Source organism: Vulpes lagopus, chromosome 9, assembly GCF_018345385.1.
Source record: "Vulpes lagopus strain Blue_001 chromosome 9, ASM1834538v1, whole genome shotgun sequence".
NCBI classification, from domain to species: domain Eukaryota; kingdom Metazoa; phylum Chordata; class Mammalia; order Carnivora; family Canidae; genus Vulpes; species Vulpes lagopus.
This window is the reverse complement of record NC_054832.1, coordinates 60612520-60631383: the sequence shown is the minus strand read 5'-3', so window position 1 is coordinate 60631383 and position 18864 is coordinate 60612520. Positions and strand designations below refer to the sequence as shown.

Sequence of the window (18864 nt, the reverse complement as noted above, 5' to 3'; positions counted from 1 at the left end):
AGGGGCTTCCTTTGTCTTCGGCCCCATCTTCGAGAAAAGGCTAGTTTTTTTTTTTTTATAAAGATTTTATTTACTTATTCATGAGAGAGAGAGAGGCAGAGACACAGGCAGAGGGAGAAGCAGGCTCCATCAGGGAACGCAATGTGGGACTCAATCCCAGGTCTCCAGGATCACGTCCTGGGCTGAAGGCAGTGCTAAACCACTAAGCCACCTAGGCTGCCCACAAATCATTGGTTTAATCCAGATTTCTTGAAAGACGCACCTGGATTATTTGTGACAAATTTCTTTTTTTTTTTTTTTTTTTTTTTATTTATGATAGTCACAGAGAGAGAGAGAGAGAGAGGCAGAGACACAGGCAGAGGGAGAAGCAGGCTCCATGCACTGGGAACCCGATGTGGGATTCGATCCCGGGTCTCCAGGATCGCGCCCTGGGCCAAAGGCAGGCGCCAAACTGCTGCGCCACCCAGGGATCCCCAAATTTCTTTTTTTTTTTTTTAATTTTTATTTATTTATGATAGTCGCAGAGAGAGAGAGAGAGAGAGAGGCAGAGACACAGGCAGAGGGAGAAGCGGGCTCCATGCACCGGGAGCCCGATGTGGGATTCGATCCCGGGTCTCCAGGATCGCGCCCTGGGCCAAAGGCAGGCGCCAAACCGCTGCGCCACCCAGGGATCCCTGTGACAAATTTCTTTGCCTTGTGTCTCAAAGATGTACTTTTAATGGAAAAGTGTTTCAAAAACCTTTACTGAAATAATCATGTAAGTTATCCCCTTTGTAATAGGAAGGCAAGCAATATGCCCTTTAAAAAAATGTTTGGAAGAACTATCAAAATTCCTCACATCAGGCGTTTTCAGCTCAATTTTATTTATGTGTAGCCATCACTTAATGGCTATTCAGTCAGGAAGCTACCTCCATTTTCCTTTTTAAAAAACCTTGTGCTAGGGCATCCCTGGGTGGCTCAGTGGTTTGGCACCTGCCTTTGGCCCAGGGTGCGATCCTGGAGTTCTGGGATCGAGTCCCGCCTTGGGCTTCCTGCATGGAGCCTGCTTTTCCCTCTGCCTGTGTCTCTGCCTCCCTTTCCCTATAGAGAGAAATTCATGTCTATAATTTAATTATTTAATATTTAAAAATTTAATTAAATTTAATAATTTAATTCAAGTCTATCATGAATTTAAAAAAATTATAAAACCTCGTGCTAGAAAGTCAACAAACCTTGGAGAAGAGGGTGGAACAGTAATTTCTGGGACTTGTGGGTAGTTGCATTCTTTTATCCCTTGACTTTTTTTTTTTTTTTTTTTTCCTTGACTTTTGGTTTTAAATTAGAATTTCCCTTGTGGCTTCCATCTCTATTTCTTTTAATTCATTGCCAAGCTCTTCATCTGCTAAATGGACCCAACAAATGATTTAAAATTTAAGTTGCTTCATTTGAGTCATACAAGCAGACACCAGCAGAAGAAGAGGAGTAGAGGTTGGGTAGTGAACTTGGTTTAGACAAATTGAAATTGGGATGACTGTGGGATATCCTGGTAAAGAAATCTATAGACATTTGGGTATATGGGTTGAGCTCAGAAGAGAAATCTAGGCTGCTGATGCAAAATTGTCTTTGTGGGTATGTTTAAGTAATGTGACCTGAAGTTTAAGCTTCTCCCCAGGAAATACGACCAAAGCTTTTATGTTCTGTTCAGTTACATTTACAATCATTTATCATCTGCCTGTAACATGCACAGTATTGTTGTAGACATATGGGGTGGGGTGCTAAAATGATAGTTGGGTTTCTGGAGGCTTATAACCTGTGAGTACATCCTAGAGAAGTATAACTGAAGTGAAAGGATGGCGAGGAGGAAGGGGAGAATAAATTAATTGGGAAGACCTGGGAAAGCTTAAAGGTGGTGGGGTTTTAAGTTGATCCTTAAAGGACTGATAGAACTTGATCAGATAGACGGAAGTAGGAAGGGCATTCTAAGCAGTAAATAATCTTGAGAAAAGGCTTGGAAGTAGAACAACTGCAGTATTTTGGGAACAGAAACCAACAACATATGTTCTTGGGGCATAGGGTTTAAGAAGGTATACAATTTGAAAAAGGTAGGATTATGTTAAAAATTCTTTGTAGATTCTTTACCAGAGTACTTCAAATGTAAGAATCTCCTTCCTTTTCAGACACTTACTGTTTACTTGGATATGCTGTGAGGCAAATTTTATTTTCTTAAAACTTAAATTTTGTTTTTTAAAAAAATATTTATTGATGAGAGACCCAGAGAAAGAGGCAGAGGGAGAGGCAGTCTCCCTTCGAGGAACCTGGAACTTGATCCCAGGACCCCGGGATCATGACCTGAGCACTCAGACACTCAACCACTGAGCCACCCAGGTGTCCCGAAAACTTAAATTTTGTATACAGTAAAACCTTGTAACCTAGTCAAGTTGTATGAGGAGCTATTATCCCTTCTCTCAATGTGTTAGTTATAAAGGGGTGTACTGTAGTTGCAATGATAAAACTCTTATCACTAGAGGAGGGAATCTTACATATGACTAACAGGTGATTTCAGTTTCACTTTAGTATTCATTCTCAAAGGTTTACATGCCCTTTAATGGTACTTGTTTTCAGTGAAGAAGAAACAAAAGATTCCCAGGATGAAGATTTCCCAGGAGAGACTTTGAGTTAAAGAAGACTTTTCTTTTTTATGTGACAGGTAAGTCTGTATTTTATGTGTGTTCAATTTGATTGACAAGCCAAAGTTTGCTAGTTTTTACTTCTTCAGATGTCGGCTGTATTACATGTACAGTGGGCAAAGGTTATATATTCTGGCTGGCAGCCAGTTAGCCACATAGCTGGGTTGACCTCTGAATGAAATTGGATTAAAACTCTCCTATGAAGTCAGCAAGTGTCACAAATTCTCTAAAGAGTCAAATTTTGTAGATGGTATTATTTCTCCTAAGGTGATAATTGGAATGGTGATTAACCATAGGGATAGAGATGGACTAGCCCTCATATAAGTTTATATAACTGTGTTATTGAAGGAGTTGTCTTTCTTAAAGAGAACTGCTATGTTTATTTTCTTTGCTGTGTAGTTTTCTTTCTAGTTGGCATTATGTTCTGTCTGACTAAATTAGGTATAGAGAGGTTGCCACATCACATTCATCTGTTGAATCTGATGTTTTGCTAATGGAATTTCTAAGCTTCTTAGAAATTATTTTTCCTGTCTTATAAAATTTATTTCAAAACTCCTAGTGTTTTCCGTATGCCTACCAGGTGAAGGAAACTCTCTTTGTGGGGAGAGTGGTTAAGAAATGTACACATGAAGTGCTTAGATATTATAGTCATGTTAAGGAAACTATGTTTAAAATCAGTTTACTTATTAGAGGTAACTCATCTAAATACCCAGCATCTTTAAGCATTAGTGTTCTGGCCAATAATACCCTTCTCATAGAGATTGTGAGGATTAAATAAAATGTACCTAAAACACTTCGCACATAGTAAACAGTCAGCAATGATAGCTAGTGTTATTACTGTCTATTCTTCCATTATATATTTGATGTTATTTTTCCTCTCTAGAGAGTGAAGCTTAAAAAGTTACATTTTAAAGAATGCTGTTAGAACAGGACTTGGATACACATTAAACACATCCATTATAACCATGGTAAGGAAGTTGCCAGTATTTTGTGGAACTTTTATTTTTTTCTGGAGGACATATTTGAAATCACATTAGATTTTTGAACTAGCTGTTCTTTCCATCTGGAAAGCTTTTCCACATGATACTTGCCTGGCTAATTTCATTACTTAAATGCCACCTTCTCAGTGAGCACTGTCCTGACCATTTAAGACCTGAGCTGAGATCAAGGGTTGGACACTTAACTAAGCCACCCAGGTGCTCTCATCCTGACCATTCTAATTAAAATTGCAGCTCATTAATGTGCCTCTTACTTCCAACTCCTAGGGTCGTGTTTTTCCGTAGCACATATCACCTTCCAATATAATATTTAATTTGCTTATTTTTATTGTTAATTGACTATCTTTTTCTGTTAGGATGTAAGTTCTATAAGGGCAGCGATTTAAAAAAAATCTCTTTTGTCATTTGATATATCCCAAAGCCTAAAACAGCACATGGTAGACTCCTAGTAAGTATTTAGTTTATTGAATAGGACCTTCTGATTAAATCTCATCCTCCTAAACTCCATGCTTATTTTGGGCATGATGGCTTTCATTTTAAGAAACATGCTGCATGGAAATTCATGGCCTGCTAGATTGGGAAAGCTCAGATTTTTAAAATAATTTTTTTCTTCATGTTGGCCACAGCATTATTGTCAGGAAAAGTAGTGATAGTGATTTTTCTTTTTTCTGTAAGAAGAGTGAAATACATTTTAATATTACTTTGAAAACTTTTAAACAAAATTCTTATAAGTGGTAAAATGCCAAGAACACTGTAAATATTAGGTTGTGTTTTTAGTAACACTGTCCCCTCCTGGTTTTTAAAGTAATAAATGTTCTTTATAGAACATGTAGGGTGTTAGTCTACTTGGGCTGCCATAATAGAATAACCACACACTATGTGACTTAAACAACGGAAAATTGTTTTTTTTCACAGTTCTGGAGACTAAAAGTCCAATATCAAGGTGCCAGCAGGGTTGGTTTCTTGCAAGGCCTCTCTTTTTGGGTTGCACATGACTGCCTTCTAGCTGCATCTTCATGTGGCCTTTTCTCTTTGTGTATGGAAGTGGGGTGTGGGGGATATAAATCTCTGTTGTCGCTTCTTTTTATAAGGACACCAGTCCTATTGAATTAGGGCCCTGTCCTTATTACTCCTTTTCATCTCAATTACCTCCTTAGAGGCCTCTCTAAATACAGTCACATTGGTGGTTAGTACTTCAACATAAGAACTTTGGAGGGAAACAGTTCAGTTCATATAAATAGAAAAGAATGAAGAAGAGGAAAAAATTCATCTATAATACCATTAATTCCCCAGATAAAACTTATATTAACATTTTTGTATTCCTCCAATCATATTTCTGTTGGATTTTTAAAGCTTTGCAATCATACTATAGTATTTTTTTACTTAACATTTTTTTTTTATTTAATTTTATTTATTTATTCTTGAGAGATAGAAGGAGAGACAGAGCCAAAGACACAGGCAGAGACAGAGCCAGAGACACAGGCAGAGGGAGGAGCAGGCTCCATGCACCGGGAGCCCGACGTGGGATTCGATCCCGGGTCTCCAGGATCGCGCCCTGGGCCAAAGGCAGGCGCCAAACCGCTGCGCCACCCAGGGATCCCACTTAACATTTTTTTAAAAGATTTTATTTATTATTCATGAGAGACACAGAGAGAAAGGCAGAGACGTAGACAGAGGGAGAAGCAGGCTTCATGAAGGGAGCCTGATGTGGAACTCGATCCCAGGTCTCCAGGATCACACCCTGGGCTGAAGGTGGCGCTAACCCGCTGAGCCACCCGGGCTGCCCCATTTACTTAACATTTTTTTTTTTAAAGAATTTATCTATCGGGGATCCCTGGGTGGCGCAGCGGTTTGGCGCTTGTCTTTGGCCCAGGGCGCGATCCTGGAGACCCGGGATCGAATCCCACATCAGGCTCCCGGTGCATGGAGCCTGCTTCTCCCTCTGCCTATGTCTCTGCCTCTCTCTCTCTCTCTCTGTGACTATCATAAATAAATAAAAATTTAAAAAAAATTAAAAAAAAAAGAATTTATCTATCTATCTATCTATTTATTTATTTTAGGCATAGAGAGAGAGGCAGAGACACAGGAGGAGGGAGAAGCAGGCTTCATGCCAGGAGCCCGACGTGGGATTCGATCCCGGGACTCCAGGATCACACCCTGGGCCAAAGGCAGGCGCTAAACCGTTGAGCCACCCAGGGATCCCCCTTAACATTTTTTAAAGTGAAGTCAAAGATTGCAAAATCAGATGTTCATAGGATCGGGCAGGCAGGGAAGGTAATAATGGTAATTAACATTTATTGACTCTGTTTGCCAGGTCACCTCTGCCACCTCTGTGATAGCTGCCACTGAAGGCAGATTTTGGTAGAGTTTGAAAGACTTTGCTTGAGGCTCAATATGCTTTATGGCTTGCAGAACATAACTTTTTAGAGGTTTATATGTATTATCTTTTTTACCCTTCAGACAACCCTATGAAGTATATGCCATTATTATTTCCATATTTTAGGTGAAAGAAAAAAAGGCATAGGGATGTAAAAGAACATGTTTGAGGACACATAGCTAGTATATTAGCATTGAGACCCAGCTGCTGAAATGACTGAAGTAGGGTAGCTGGCTACTGTGGTGAACTTAAGAGAGCATGCCCCATTTAGGAGGCATCTACTGCTCATGAGGGAATGTTAGTCTAGTAAATCTTTCAGTTTTTTGATACTAGTTAAAAATCTGGATTTTTATATGAAATATTAGCAATTAGGAAAGTTAAAGAAAACATTGTTGAATCAAACTTTTTTTTAGCTTTGAGATGTTTTATTATAAATAACTGGCGCTCCTAAACATAAACTAATAAGAATGTAAAACTCGGGGATCCCTGGGTGGCGCAGCGGTTTGGCGCTCGCCTTTGGCCCAGGGCGCGATCCTGGAGACCTGGGATCGAATCCCACATCGGGCTCCCGGTGCATGGAGCCTGCTTCTCCCTCTGCCTGTGTCTCTGCCTCTTTCTCTCTCTGTGACTATCATAAGTAAATAAAAATAAAAAAAAAATAAAAAAAAAAGAATGTAAAACTCATTGCACATTTACTTCATTTTTTAGTTCAACCTTGTAGTAAATCTTTAGCTTTATTGATTTTAGCTGCAGTGTAAGGATATCCTCCCTTGTTTAGGAGCGTAATTTGTAGAAGAGTGGCTCTTATTTTTCCTTTATTGGCAGTAGAGCTTACAGGAGCAGCTGCTAAGTCAGATGAATCTGTAGATTATATTCAGCCCACATTTATAAAATTGGGGTCATAATAGTAATACCTATTTCCTAAATTTGATGTAAGATCTAAATGGAGGTATTTTATGTATAAGATTTAGTTTAATGCTTGGCACATTGTGTTAAGTAAATATTAACATTTTGTCCAGTCATTGAAGTTCTTTAAAAGTAGCATTATTGTTTTTATTTTAAGAGGTTATATAACAAAAAAAAAAAAAAAAAGAGGTTATATAACTCATATATGGGTACATGTTTTTTTTTTTTTGTAAAAAATTCAACAATATAAAAGAATAATTAACTACAGTATTGAAGTTGCATTTGCTTTCTATTCCCAATTTCTTTCTCTCTTTCCGTATATAATTAAAAACTCATAAATGCTATAGTTACCCTTTGGCACTTGGTTTTTTTCACTTGGAGATCTTCTGAAATCAGTTTATACAAAGCTGCTTCATTCTTTTTAAAGGTTGTGTGGTGTATTTCTATAGTGTACCATGATTTATTGAACTACGTCTCATTTGTCATTTAGGTATTTTTCAACTTTTTACTGTTATAAAGAAGGTTTTTCAAAGAGTATGTATCTTTGTGCACATTTGTGACTATTTTCCTAAGCTCGATTCTTAGATGAGGACTCAAAAGCGTATTAAGTTAATTACAGGGACGTCTGGGTGGCTCAGCAGTTGAGCGTCTGCCTTTGGCTCAGGGCATGATCCTGGGGTCCCGGGATCGGGTCCTGCATCGGGCTCCCTGCATGGAACCTGTTACGTCTCTGCTTCTCTCTCTCTCTGTCTCTTATGAATGAATAAATAAATTAAATCTTTTTTAAAAAAAGTTAATTACAGAGAACACGCTGATGGTTAGGAGAGGGGAGGTGGGTGGGTGGAAATAGGTAAAGGGGATTAAAGAGTGCACTGGTGATGAGTACTGGCTGTTTATGGGAGTGTTGAATCACTATATTGTACACTGGAAACTAATATTACATTGTATATTACCTAGCTGGAATTAAGATTAAAAAACTATATTAAGAATTTTCATAGGTATTATACCTTTGTTAAATATTTTTTTGGTAGTTTTGTAATATTTTGTGAATCTACTATTATTTACCAATTCCTTATGTTGACACAGATTGTTTCTACCTTTTTGCCATTGCGGATGGACCTGTGATAAATATCTTAGTAGATTATGGTTTTTAAAAGGTAAGTGCGTCTCGAAATTTTCAACTAATAAGTATGTTTCTGAGGCTTTACTTTCCCAAAGCTATTATAAAAACTATATTTAGTGGTATTATTTTTAGAAAAAGTATAAGTTTGATAAAGTCATGGCCTATGGTTTTTAATATTACACTCAAGATTTTTAGAATCTCTTATATATATGTTTCATTTTAGGTGTTGTCATCTGCAGTAAAGATCATTGAAAAACAGAAGATTGAATAAAGCTTGTAAGATTGGACCTGGATAGGAGATTTAGAACAGAAAATTAAAATCAGTCACTTTGGTTTTAGTGTTCCAATTTCATAATATTTATTCTTTCTTCTGAGTAAATTTAGGGAGTAGAAATTAAAATTCAGTGCAATACTACGGATGCACTAATACTCTTTTTCTTTGTTTTTGTTTTTTGTATGAGAGAAGAAAGTTGATAACTAAGAGCTATAGTGATTCATAATGAAATACACTAAACTGAATTTTATGTTGTCAGTTCTTGGCATTGTAATCTATATAACTGATTTAATTGTGGACATCTGGGTATCTGTGAGGTTTTTCTATGAAGGACAAAATGTTTTTGGTATTTTAACAGTAAGCTTTATGCTTTTTGGAACACTTGTGGTGCAGTGTTTTAGTTATTCTTGGTTCAAGGCTGATTTAAAGAAAGCAGGCCAAGAAAGTCAGTGTTGTTTTCTTCTACTTCATTGCTTGCAAGGAGGAGTTTTTACAAGGTAAGCACATACTTTTGATCATTAACACTATTATTCTTTTATCCAAACAGAAAGTACCTTTCTGTGTTTGTGAGGGAAAATGTACAAAGTTCCCCTCTTTGCATGTAGCACAAAGGTTACTTGCTCTCACTATCAGTGTTTATATGAGTCATTGCTGTACTGTTAGAATTTTCCAGGTTCTTTTTTTTTTTTAAAGATTTTACTTATTTATTCATGAGAGAACACAGAGAGAGAGAGAGAGAGAGTGTGAGGCAGAGACACAGGCAGAGGGAGAAGCAGGCTCCAAGCAGGGAGCCCGACGTGGGACTCGACCCCGGGACCCCAGGATCACGCCCTGGGCCGAAGGGAGGTGCTAAACCATTGAGCCACAGGGGCTGCCCTTCAGGTTCATTGATAGAATGTTTTAATTTACCTTGGGGCACCTGGGTGACTCAGTTGGTTAAGCATCCAACTCTTGATTTCAGCTTAGGTCATGATCTCGAGGTCGTGGGATCAAGGTCTGCATAGTGCTCGGGCTCAGGGTAGAGTCTCCTGGCCTCCCCCACATCCTAGTGTGTGTGTGTATGTAAATATATATGTATATATACCTAATGTATACATAACACACATATTATATATATATATGTATATATATATAAATAAAACACATCTTTATCCATTCATCTGTTGATAGACCTCTGAGCTCTTTCCATAGTTTGGCTACTGTGGACATTGCTGCTATCAACATTGGGGTGCAGGTGCCCCTTCCAATTAAGTTGCTTTTTCTGATATGTACTCACTTTTAATGGGGGGGGAAATGATTCTTTTCTGTTTTACGAATCCTTTATCTTTTATATTCCAAGCCTGATTATGTAAATATAGTTTATCACTTGCAACTCTGGTAGAGCACTTAATTTTTTGTTACTTAAACCACTGATTAAATGAAATGAAATCTTTACTGTGATAATGCAGTAGCCATGTGGTTAATTAGGTACAGAATCATGCAAAACTAAAACAACCTTAGGAATCATCTTGTTCAAAACTTTATTTTATAGTTAAAGAAGCTAGGAATCTAAATAGGTCCTGAGAAATTCTATGATTTTCCATGTGTCTAATTTCATTTGACCTTTTCATTATTCTTAAGACATTTAGTTCTGTTTAAAGCAATATATATATATGTGTATATATATATATATATACACACACACACACACACATATATATATAATACGTAAAGAGAAAAATAAAGACAAATATTAAGTGGATAGTATATTGTTTTGTTACAGCTAGATTTTGAATTTGGGCTATTTTAACCACCATTTTCTTGAGAGATATTTTGGTGGCTATAGAATTCTGATGAGTAGTTATTTTGTCTCTGTATATTATATTCTCTTGGTTTCCAGTATTGCTCTTCAAAAATTAGATATCAGTCTTACTGCTGTTCTTTTAAAAGTATTTTATCTTTTTTTCCCCCCACTCTGGCTGCTTTTATGATTTTTCTCTTTTTCAAATACCAAGGAGCATGATTGCTGGATCATGTCAGAGTATGGTTAATTTGACAAGAAAATGCCCAACTGTCTCCCAAAGTGGCTATATCATTTTATACTCCCACCAGCAGTGATTGAAAGTTTCTATTGCTCCACATCCTTGTCAGCATTTGATGTTAGTATTCTGGATTTTGATCACTTGTACAGGTGTGTAGTGGTATCTCATTTTAATTTACATTTCCCTAATGACATTAATGTGAACATCTTTTTATATGCTTGCTTGCTATCTATATATTCTGTGTTCGCTAACCCTCTTTCTCCTACCCACTCTTAAGCAGTCTTGTTTGAGGTTTATCAATTTCTTGTGTCTTTTCAAAGAACCAAATTCTGTGTTTGTTAATTTTTTTTCTATTCCTTGTCCTTTATTTTTTCATTGAATTTGCTTTTATCTTTATAATTTTCTTCTTTCTATATAATTAGGGCTTTGGTTTTCTTTTTTTTAGTTCATTTCTGTGGAAACCTGTATTATTACTATTAATCCTTCATTTTCTAATAAAAGCATTTAATCTATAAAAATTTTCCAAACGCTTGAATTAGCTATATTCCAGACATTTTGGTATGTTGTGTTTTTATTATTAATCATTTCAAAAAATTTTTTCTTTTCTTTTGTTTTTGTTTTTTGCTTTGCTTTCCTTGTGATTTAATTTTATACCCAAATATTAGGCTGTATTTAAAAAATTTTTCAGGTATTCAGGTCTTTTGTAGATTTTTTTAATTTTTAAAAAGATCGTACTTATTCATTCCTTAGAGGCACAGAGAGAGAGAGAGAGAGAGAGACAGACAGACAGACAGACATAGGCAGAGGGAGAAGCAGGGAGCCAGATGTGGGACTTGATCCCAGGACTCCAGGATCACATGCTGAGCCAAAGGCAGACGCTTAACTGCTGAGCCACCCAGTCATCCCATTTTGTAGATATTTTAATATTGATTTCTAATTATTTCTTTTATGATCAGTTAATGTACTTTTAACATTTCAGTCTTTTGTAATATATTTTGGTTTGTTTTATTGTCCAGCATATGCTCCATTTTTATAATTTTATGTGTAATTGAAATATATGTGCTCTGTGGTTGTTGGTTATAGTATTCTATAAATTTAGTAAACATAATTGATAGTGTCATATAGAGATTCTACATTCTTACTGATTTTTTGCTTGGAACAACTGGGTAGCAATTTGGGGGCGGGGGAAGCCAATGTAAATTTTAATTGGACCTTCATATGGAAGTCAGGCTTATTAGCCCATACTCTGGCGTGGCACATAATCTTGAAAACGGTTTAGCCTATTCTGTGATGAAGGTGAAATCTTTAGAAGTAGCTTGATAGAGGGCAGCCCGGGTGGCTCAGCGGTTTAGTGCTGCCTTCAGCCCAGGGTGTGATCCTGGAGAACTGAGATGGAGTCCCATGTTAGGCTCTCTGCATGGAGCCTGCTTCTCCCTCTACCTGTGTCTCTGCCCACCCCCTCTCTCTGTGTGCCTCTCATGAATAAATAGTCTTTTTTTTTTTTTAAAGTAGCATGATAGAAACAGAGTTGGGTATTGAGAAAACTTAAAAATGTTGTGCTTTATGTCTTCAGCCTCCCAGTCTTTAATGTGACAAAATATGTGTTCTAATTCCCCCTAGACAGGATATCTGAAAAGATAAATTGGAAGAGTTTTGTTTCCAGAGTAGCCCTACCCATCCCCTCTAAGTCCAAACTACAATGATAAAAGAATTTTTTGTCTATATGCCATATAAAGACCACAGATTGTAGAAAGCACCAGAATAGAAGTAATGTTGTAAAACAATGTATGATAGAAGTGATATTGTAAAACAATATGTAATACCAAGTGGGCAGCCCCAGTGGCGCAGCGGTTTAGTGCTGCCTGCAGCCCAGGGCATGATCCTGGAGACCCTGGATCGAGTCCCCCGTCAGGCTCTCTGTATGATGCCTGCTTCTCCCTCTGCCTGTGTCTCTGCCTCTCTCTCTCTCTCTCTCTCTCTCTGTCTCTATGAATAAATAAATAAAAATCTTAAAAAAATATGTAATACCAAGTATATACAACATAAGAACAATAAAGTTTTGATTAACTTTAGAGTTGGGGATGATTTAAGATTGCATGTTATGGATTATACTTCTAGGTAAGATATTAGACATCAGGATAAATTCCAATTGAATTAAATATTTAATGTAAAAAAACAAAAAAAAAGTAGTATAAGAAAACATGAGAGGATTCCTTTATAACCTTGGAATCAGAAAAGACTTTCTAACCATAATTCAAAACCCACAAACTATAAAAATTATAGGTTTGTCAATAAATGCATGTATAAAAATGCACGTCAGTAAACAAAAGCAGAAATTCCCCAAGTAAACAAAAACAAAAACAAAGCAATATTAATGGAAAAACATTTGCAACTTATAACAAAGGGCTAGTCTTCTAATTTTTTTTTTTTTTTTTACAGATTTTATTTATTCATGAGAGGCACAGAGAGAGAGGCAGAGACACAGGCAGAGGGAAAGGCAGGCTCCCTCCGGGGAGCCTGATGCGGCACTCGATTCCAGGACCCCGGATCACGACCTGAGCCAGAGGCAGATGCTCAACCACTGAGCCACCCAGGCATCCCTATAGTCTTCTAATATTTAAAGAGCCTCTGAAGTCAAAAGTAAAAGAAACATGTATTAGAAATAGAATAAAAAATGGGAATTTTCAATAGAAAAATGGGAAAAGAGTAAGATAGTGCATAAAAATTGAAATGCACGTGGCTCTTAAATTGTGTGAAAGAAGGTAAACCTTCATAATTTTAGAAAATGCTGATTAAAAATTCACTGATATGTTGTCATTTATCAGATTGGCAAAAATCCAAGTGATAATATACGCTCTGGGAAGGCATGGGAAATCAGCTACTCTCATACTTTGTTGATGGGAATATGGATTGGTACAATCTCTATGGAGTGCAGTTTGATTATATTTAAAATGCATATACCTTCAGGCCAGAGGTTCCTCTTTGGGAATTTACCACACTTGCATACATGTAAAATGACATATGCATACAATTTTTCAGTCATAGCATTTTTTTGTAAAAGTGAAAAAATGGAAACAGTTTAAATGTCTGCTGGTAGAGTTTAGGGTATATCTAAGGCAATGGGCTACTGCATAGCTATTATAAGGAATTTTAAATACTTTATGTACTGAAATAGATCTCCAAGATGTATTTTCTTTTCTATCCGAGTTTTTATTTAAATTTAAGCCAGTTAACATACAGTATAATATTAGTTTCAGGTGTAGAATTTAGTGATTCATCACTCACATACAACTCCTGGTGCTCATCACCAATGCTTTCCTTAATACTCATCATTAGTTTAACCCATCTTTCTTGCCCACCTCCCTTTCAGTAACCATCAGTTTGTTTTCTATACTTAAGAATCTAATATGGGGTGCTTGGGTGGCTTGTTGGTTAAGTGGCTGCCTTCAGCTTAGGTCATGATCTCAGGGTCCTGGGATCGTGCCCCATGTCAGGCTCTCTGCGGGGAGTCTGTTTCTCTGTCTTTCCTCTTGCTTGTTCTCTCTCTGTCTCAAATAAAAAAAATCTTAAAAAAGTCTACTTCTTAGTTTGCCTTTTCCCCCCTCCCTATGTTCATGTGTTTTATTTATTAAATTCCACATATGAGTGAAATCATATGGTATTCGTCTTCCTCTGACTTACATCATTTAGCATAATACTCTCTAGCTCTATCCATGTTGTTGCAAATGGCAAGATTTCATTCTTTTCTTATGACTGAGTAATGTTCATATATATATGAATTTTTGTATATATTATATAGTAATATATATATACACACACAGACACCACATCTTCTTTATCCGTTCATCAGTTGATGGACATTTGGGTTCTTTTCATAATTTGGCTATTGTCGATAATGCTGCTATAAACAGGGTCCATGTGTCCCTTCGAATCAGTATTTTTATAACCTTTGGGTAAATACTTAGTAGTGGAATTGCTGGGTTGTAGGGTAGTTCCATTTTTAGCTTTTTGAGGAACTTCCATACTGTTTTCCAGAGTGCCTGCACCTGTTTGCATTCCTACCAACAGCGAAAGAGAGGGTTTCCCTTTCTCCAAATCCTCACCAACACCTGATTCCTGTCATATTAATTTTAGCCATTCTGACTGGTGTGAGGTGATATCTTATTGTAGCTTTGATTTCCCTGATTTTAAGGGATGTAGAGCATCTTTCATGTGTCTCTTAGGCATCTGGATGTCTTCTTTGTGAAAATGTCTATTCGTGTCTTCTGCCCATTTTTTAACTGGATTATTTGTTTTTGGGGTGTTGAGTTTGAGAAGTTCTTTATATATTTTTGGTACTAACCCTTTATTGGATATGTTATTTGCAAATATCTTCTCCCATTCCATAGGCTACCTTTTTGTTTTGTTTCCTTCATTGTGCAGAAGCTTTTTTTTTTTTTTTTTTTTTCTGAAGCTTTTTGTTTTGATTTGCTAGTAGTTTGTTTTTGTTTCCCTTGCCTCTGGAGACCTATCCAGTAGTTTGTTTTTGTTTCCCTTGCCTCTGGAGACCTATCTAGAAAGAAGTTGCTTTGGCTGATGTCAGAGTTTACTGCCTGTGTTTTCCTCTAGAAATTTGTTGGATTCCTGTCTCATGTTTATGTCTTTAATCCATTTAAAATTTATTTTTGCATATGGTGTGAGAAAGTTTGTTCTTTTGCATGTTGCTCTTCAGTTTTCCCCACATCATTTGTTGAAGAGACTGTCTAAGATGTATTTTTAAGTGAAAAGAAAGGTGCAGACATCAGGTATGATATACTACAATCTGTGTAAAAGAAGGTGGTGAAAGGCTTATATACTTGCATTTGCTTGCATATGCACAAGCCCTAGAAGGATATACATGAAACTAGTAACAGTGAATTCCTGTCGTAGAGGAGGGTGAAAACTGGGGATTTGGGTCATAGGAGTGGGATGAAGTTTTTTCAGTAAAGAACTTTTTGATTTTTGTGTTATGTGAATATTTTGCCTGTTCAAATAATTAAACAAAAGGAAAAAGGAAAAATTGAATTAGGATGGCTATTAGTGAAAAATGGGCACCTAGGGCAGCCCGGGTGGCTCAGTGGTTTAGCGCCACCTTCAGTCCAGGGCGTGATCCTGGAGACCCAGGATTGAGTACCATGTCGGGCTCCCTGCATGGAGCCTGCTTCTCCCTCTGCCTATGTCTCTGCCTTTCTCTCTCTCTCTGTCTCTATGAATAAATAAATAAAATAAAAAATGCTAGCTAGATAAACAGAGATGCTTCCCTCTTTTTGTCTTTCTTTATTTTGTATTTTAGTGTAGGAAGTGTCAGAATACTGAAATAGCAAGAAATAAGCAAAACTTAAGAGTAAAAATGGGCCAAATTATCTTAGGGATTGTGCAAAACCAAATATAGAAAAACTTGAGATATACTAAATTATGGATTCATTTCCCTATAGGATAGCTAAATTGAGTTTGTGTTGGTAGATGAAAGACAAGTAGTATCAACATGAATTATTTATTAGATATAAGGGCCTGTTGTTACTAAGTATGCTGTTACTGCTCAGGGGTCTGTAGAGAAGAACATTTCATTTTCCAGAATATAAATTAGATGACACTTTTGCATTTCCATTTTATGTATGGCTTGTGATAAAGCCTTTTTTACCAAAGGAGACTTTCCTTTTGATGGATATATGAAAGACATTTGAATTATTTAAAATATGGATGTTATTTTTCCTCCTTTTAAATACATTATTAAAAAAGTTCAAATTATATAGAACAGTAAAATGGGAGGTGAGTCTCCTCCAACTGATCCCTTCTTCCTTCTTCTTAGAGTTTCTTAAATGGGCATTAAACAGTTGAACTCTTTTTCTTATTTATTTTCTATCTGAAACTCTTTAGAGAGAGGTCCTTTAGTAATGTTCAAATTTCCTAGGTTGCAATATTTATGAAACTTTAGGGTCTGGACCTTTTATTGCAAACTCTAAGTATTTGGGGGATTTTCCTAGATATCTTATTGTTGATGATCTCTCATTTAATTTTGTTTTGGTCAGGGAACATACTTTGTATGATTACAGCCTTCCTAAATCTATTGAGGTTGTTCTAAAGCCCAGCATATAGTCTTCACTTGGTGAACATGCCGTGTGCATTGGAAAAGAATTTATAATTTGCCATTGTTGAATGGAGTGCTCTATACATGTAAATTAGGACAAATAAGTTGATAATGTTATTAAAATCTTCTATATCCTTACTGATAAATATATTTTTTGGCCACCTTTTTCTTTCAATTACTGAGAGACGAGTGTTAAAATCCTCAACTAAGTTTATGGATTTGCCTTTTTTATTTTTGACAGTTTTTGCTTTAGGTATCTTAAAGCTTCATTATTAGGTACATAGAGATGTTTTCATGAAGAATTGATTCTTATCATCATGATATGACCCTTCTTTTTTGTGTTTGTGTGTGTGTGTGTGTGTGTGTTTAAAGATTTTATTTACTTATTCATGAGAGACACAAAGAGAGAGAGAGGTAGAGACATAGGCAGAGAGAAGCAGGCTCCATGCAGGGAGCCCAATGTGGGACTCGATCCCCAGACTGCAGGATCATGCCCTGGGATCACGCCACGCCTGGTTTAGGCAGACACTAAACCTCTGAGCCATCCAGGGATCCCGATATGACCCTTCTTTTCTATTATCTTATCAAAAACAGTTTAAAGAGTGTCTCTTGCAAATCACCAAAGGTGAATCTTGATTTTTTAAAAACAGTTTGACAGTATCATTCAGTTGAAGTGTTTAATAATCTATTTACATTTTGTGTGACTACTGATAAAGTTGTATTCTGGTTTTGTTTCTGATGAGAAGTCAGTTAACATTCTTAATTGTTTCCCAGGATGGAATGTGTCTTTTTTCCTCTGTTTTTGAGATTTTCTTTTTATTCTTGATTTTCAGCAATTTGAGTATGATGGGCCTATGTATGGTTTTGTTTTTGTTTTTACTTTTTGGGTTCTTCGAACGTCTTGTATCTGTATGTTGTTTTTGATCAAATTTAGAAATATTTTTTGCTGGTATTTTGTCAAGTAAGTTTTTTTTCTGCCCCATCATCTCTCTCTTTTTCTTTTGGGACTTGTGTATACCTGTGTGATCGAGATTCTATGAAATTTTTCCTCAATTTTTTCATTCTGTGCTTTAGTTTGCTGATTTCAACATCTTAGTCATCTAAGATGTCCTCTATCCATCTGTGGGTATGTTTCTATTAACTGATATTCTCTGTTAACTGTTTTCCTCTGTATAAGTCACATTTCCCTGTTTATTTGCATGTCAAATTATTTTTTATTGTGTAGTGGATATTGTGATTGACACTTTGTAGAGACTGGTTTCTTATATCTTCCACTGAGGGAGAAAGCAGATATTACATTATTGACAGATTACCTTGTGTTACAGAGGCTTGGTTTAGGTTTTGTTAGGGAAGGTGTATTTTGATTTTGTCCTTAGTTTAAGGAAAAATCTCTTAGACCTGAAATACGGTCTTCTAAAGAGTAAAAAAAAAAAAAAAAAAAAAACAGACCAACAAACTCCAAAACTTTTGGGTTGCTTGAAGTATCTACCAAGCCCCTCTAACTTGTCAAAGTCTAGACTCCTACTTGTGTTAGCTGCTGAAATCTTTGCTCAGGTTCTTTTTGGCCATTTTTCCTCAGTTCCTTATTGTCTCATCCCACCCAGACATAGTAGAGTCAACCATGGATCTGAGGAGAGTATATTTAGATTTTGGGGTTCTTTACTCTGTGGCTTCTTTTCTGGGATTCTTTCCCCTTAATTTCTGACTGTTGTGGCAGATTCAAACTCAGTCCTTTGATTCTTTGGGCTAGTAATATTTTGATTTTCTGCTTGAGCTGTATCTGTTTTGTGACCTTTGGGCTATGGAATGTCTTCAAGAGGAAAAGCCAGATAAATGTGTATCTCATACAGTATGATGCCCTTTCTTCCAGGAAATGGAAATTGAATGCCCTTTCGTTTCTTCCTACTTTTGGTTTCTCTTCTGTGTTTTGCTTTCTTTTATATTTTGTCTAGAATTTTTCACTGTCATCAGTAGGAGAATTAGCCTGATATAAAGTAATCCACCAATAGTGGAAGCTGGTGCCTTTTTATCTCAAATAAAAAATATTTTGTGAGAAAATATGTCAAAAAAGTTCCCTCCCCCCCCCCCTTTGGCTTCTTCATCATTTGTCCCATAGATACTGAAACAATATCTTACTGACTAAAAAATTGTACTCATACTCCCCTTTTCAATGAAATCATCCTTAGATAAGCATGACTTTGTGTAGATTTTCCATTAATTGCTACAGAATTGGGAAAATTGCTCCCCAGAAGTCACTGGAAATGTTAATGTGCATATCTATAAACAGCTCGGTTTTATTTATTTATTTATTACGATTTTATTTATTCATGAGAGAGAGACACACACACACACACAGAGGCAGAGATAGAGGGAGAAGCAGGCTCCATGCAGGG

At 36.5% G+C, this 18864-nt stretch overlaps 1 protein-coding gene across 9 annotated transcripts in view; it reads left to right on the top strand.

Annotated features, from left to right (window-relative positions):
• The window catches only part of XKR9 (XK related 9), a 33188-nt gene that overhangs the window by 1536 nt on the left and 12788 nt on the right, over nucleotides 1-18864 (top strand). The window contains exons 3-5 of one of the 9 annotated variants that reach the window (XM_041768478.1): nucleotides 2602-2686; nucleotides 8034-8104; nucleotides 8294-8841. In XM_041768478.1, the coding sequence (XP_041624412.1) occupies nucleotides 8570-8841 (272 nt within the window). In that variant the 5' untranslated portion in view covers nucleotides 2602-2686; nucleotides 8034-8104; nucleotides 8294-8569. Of the gene's footprint in view, nucleotides 1-2377; nucleotides 2687-7353; nucleotides 7438-8033; nucleotides 8105-8293; nucleotides 8842-10338; nucleotides 10515-18864 lie in introns of those variants that run through there. The other 8 variants (XM_041768484.1, XM_041768479.1, XM_041768483.1 and 5 more) reach the window with 8 other exon arrangements.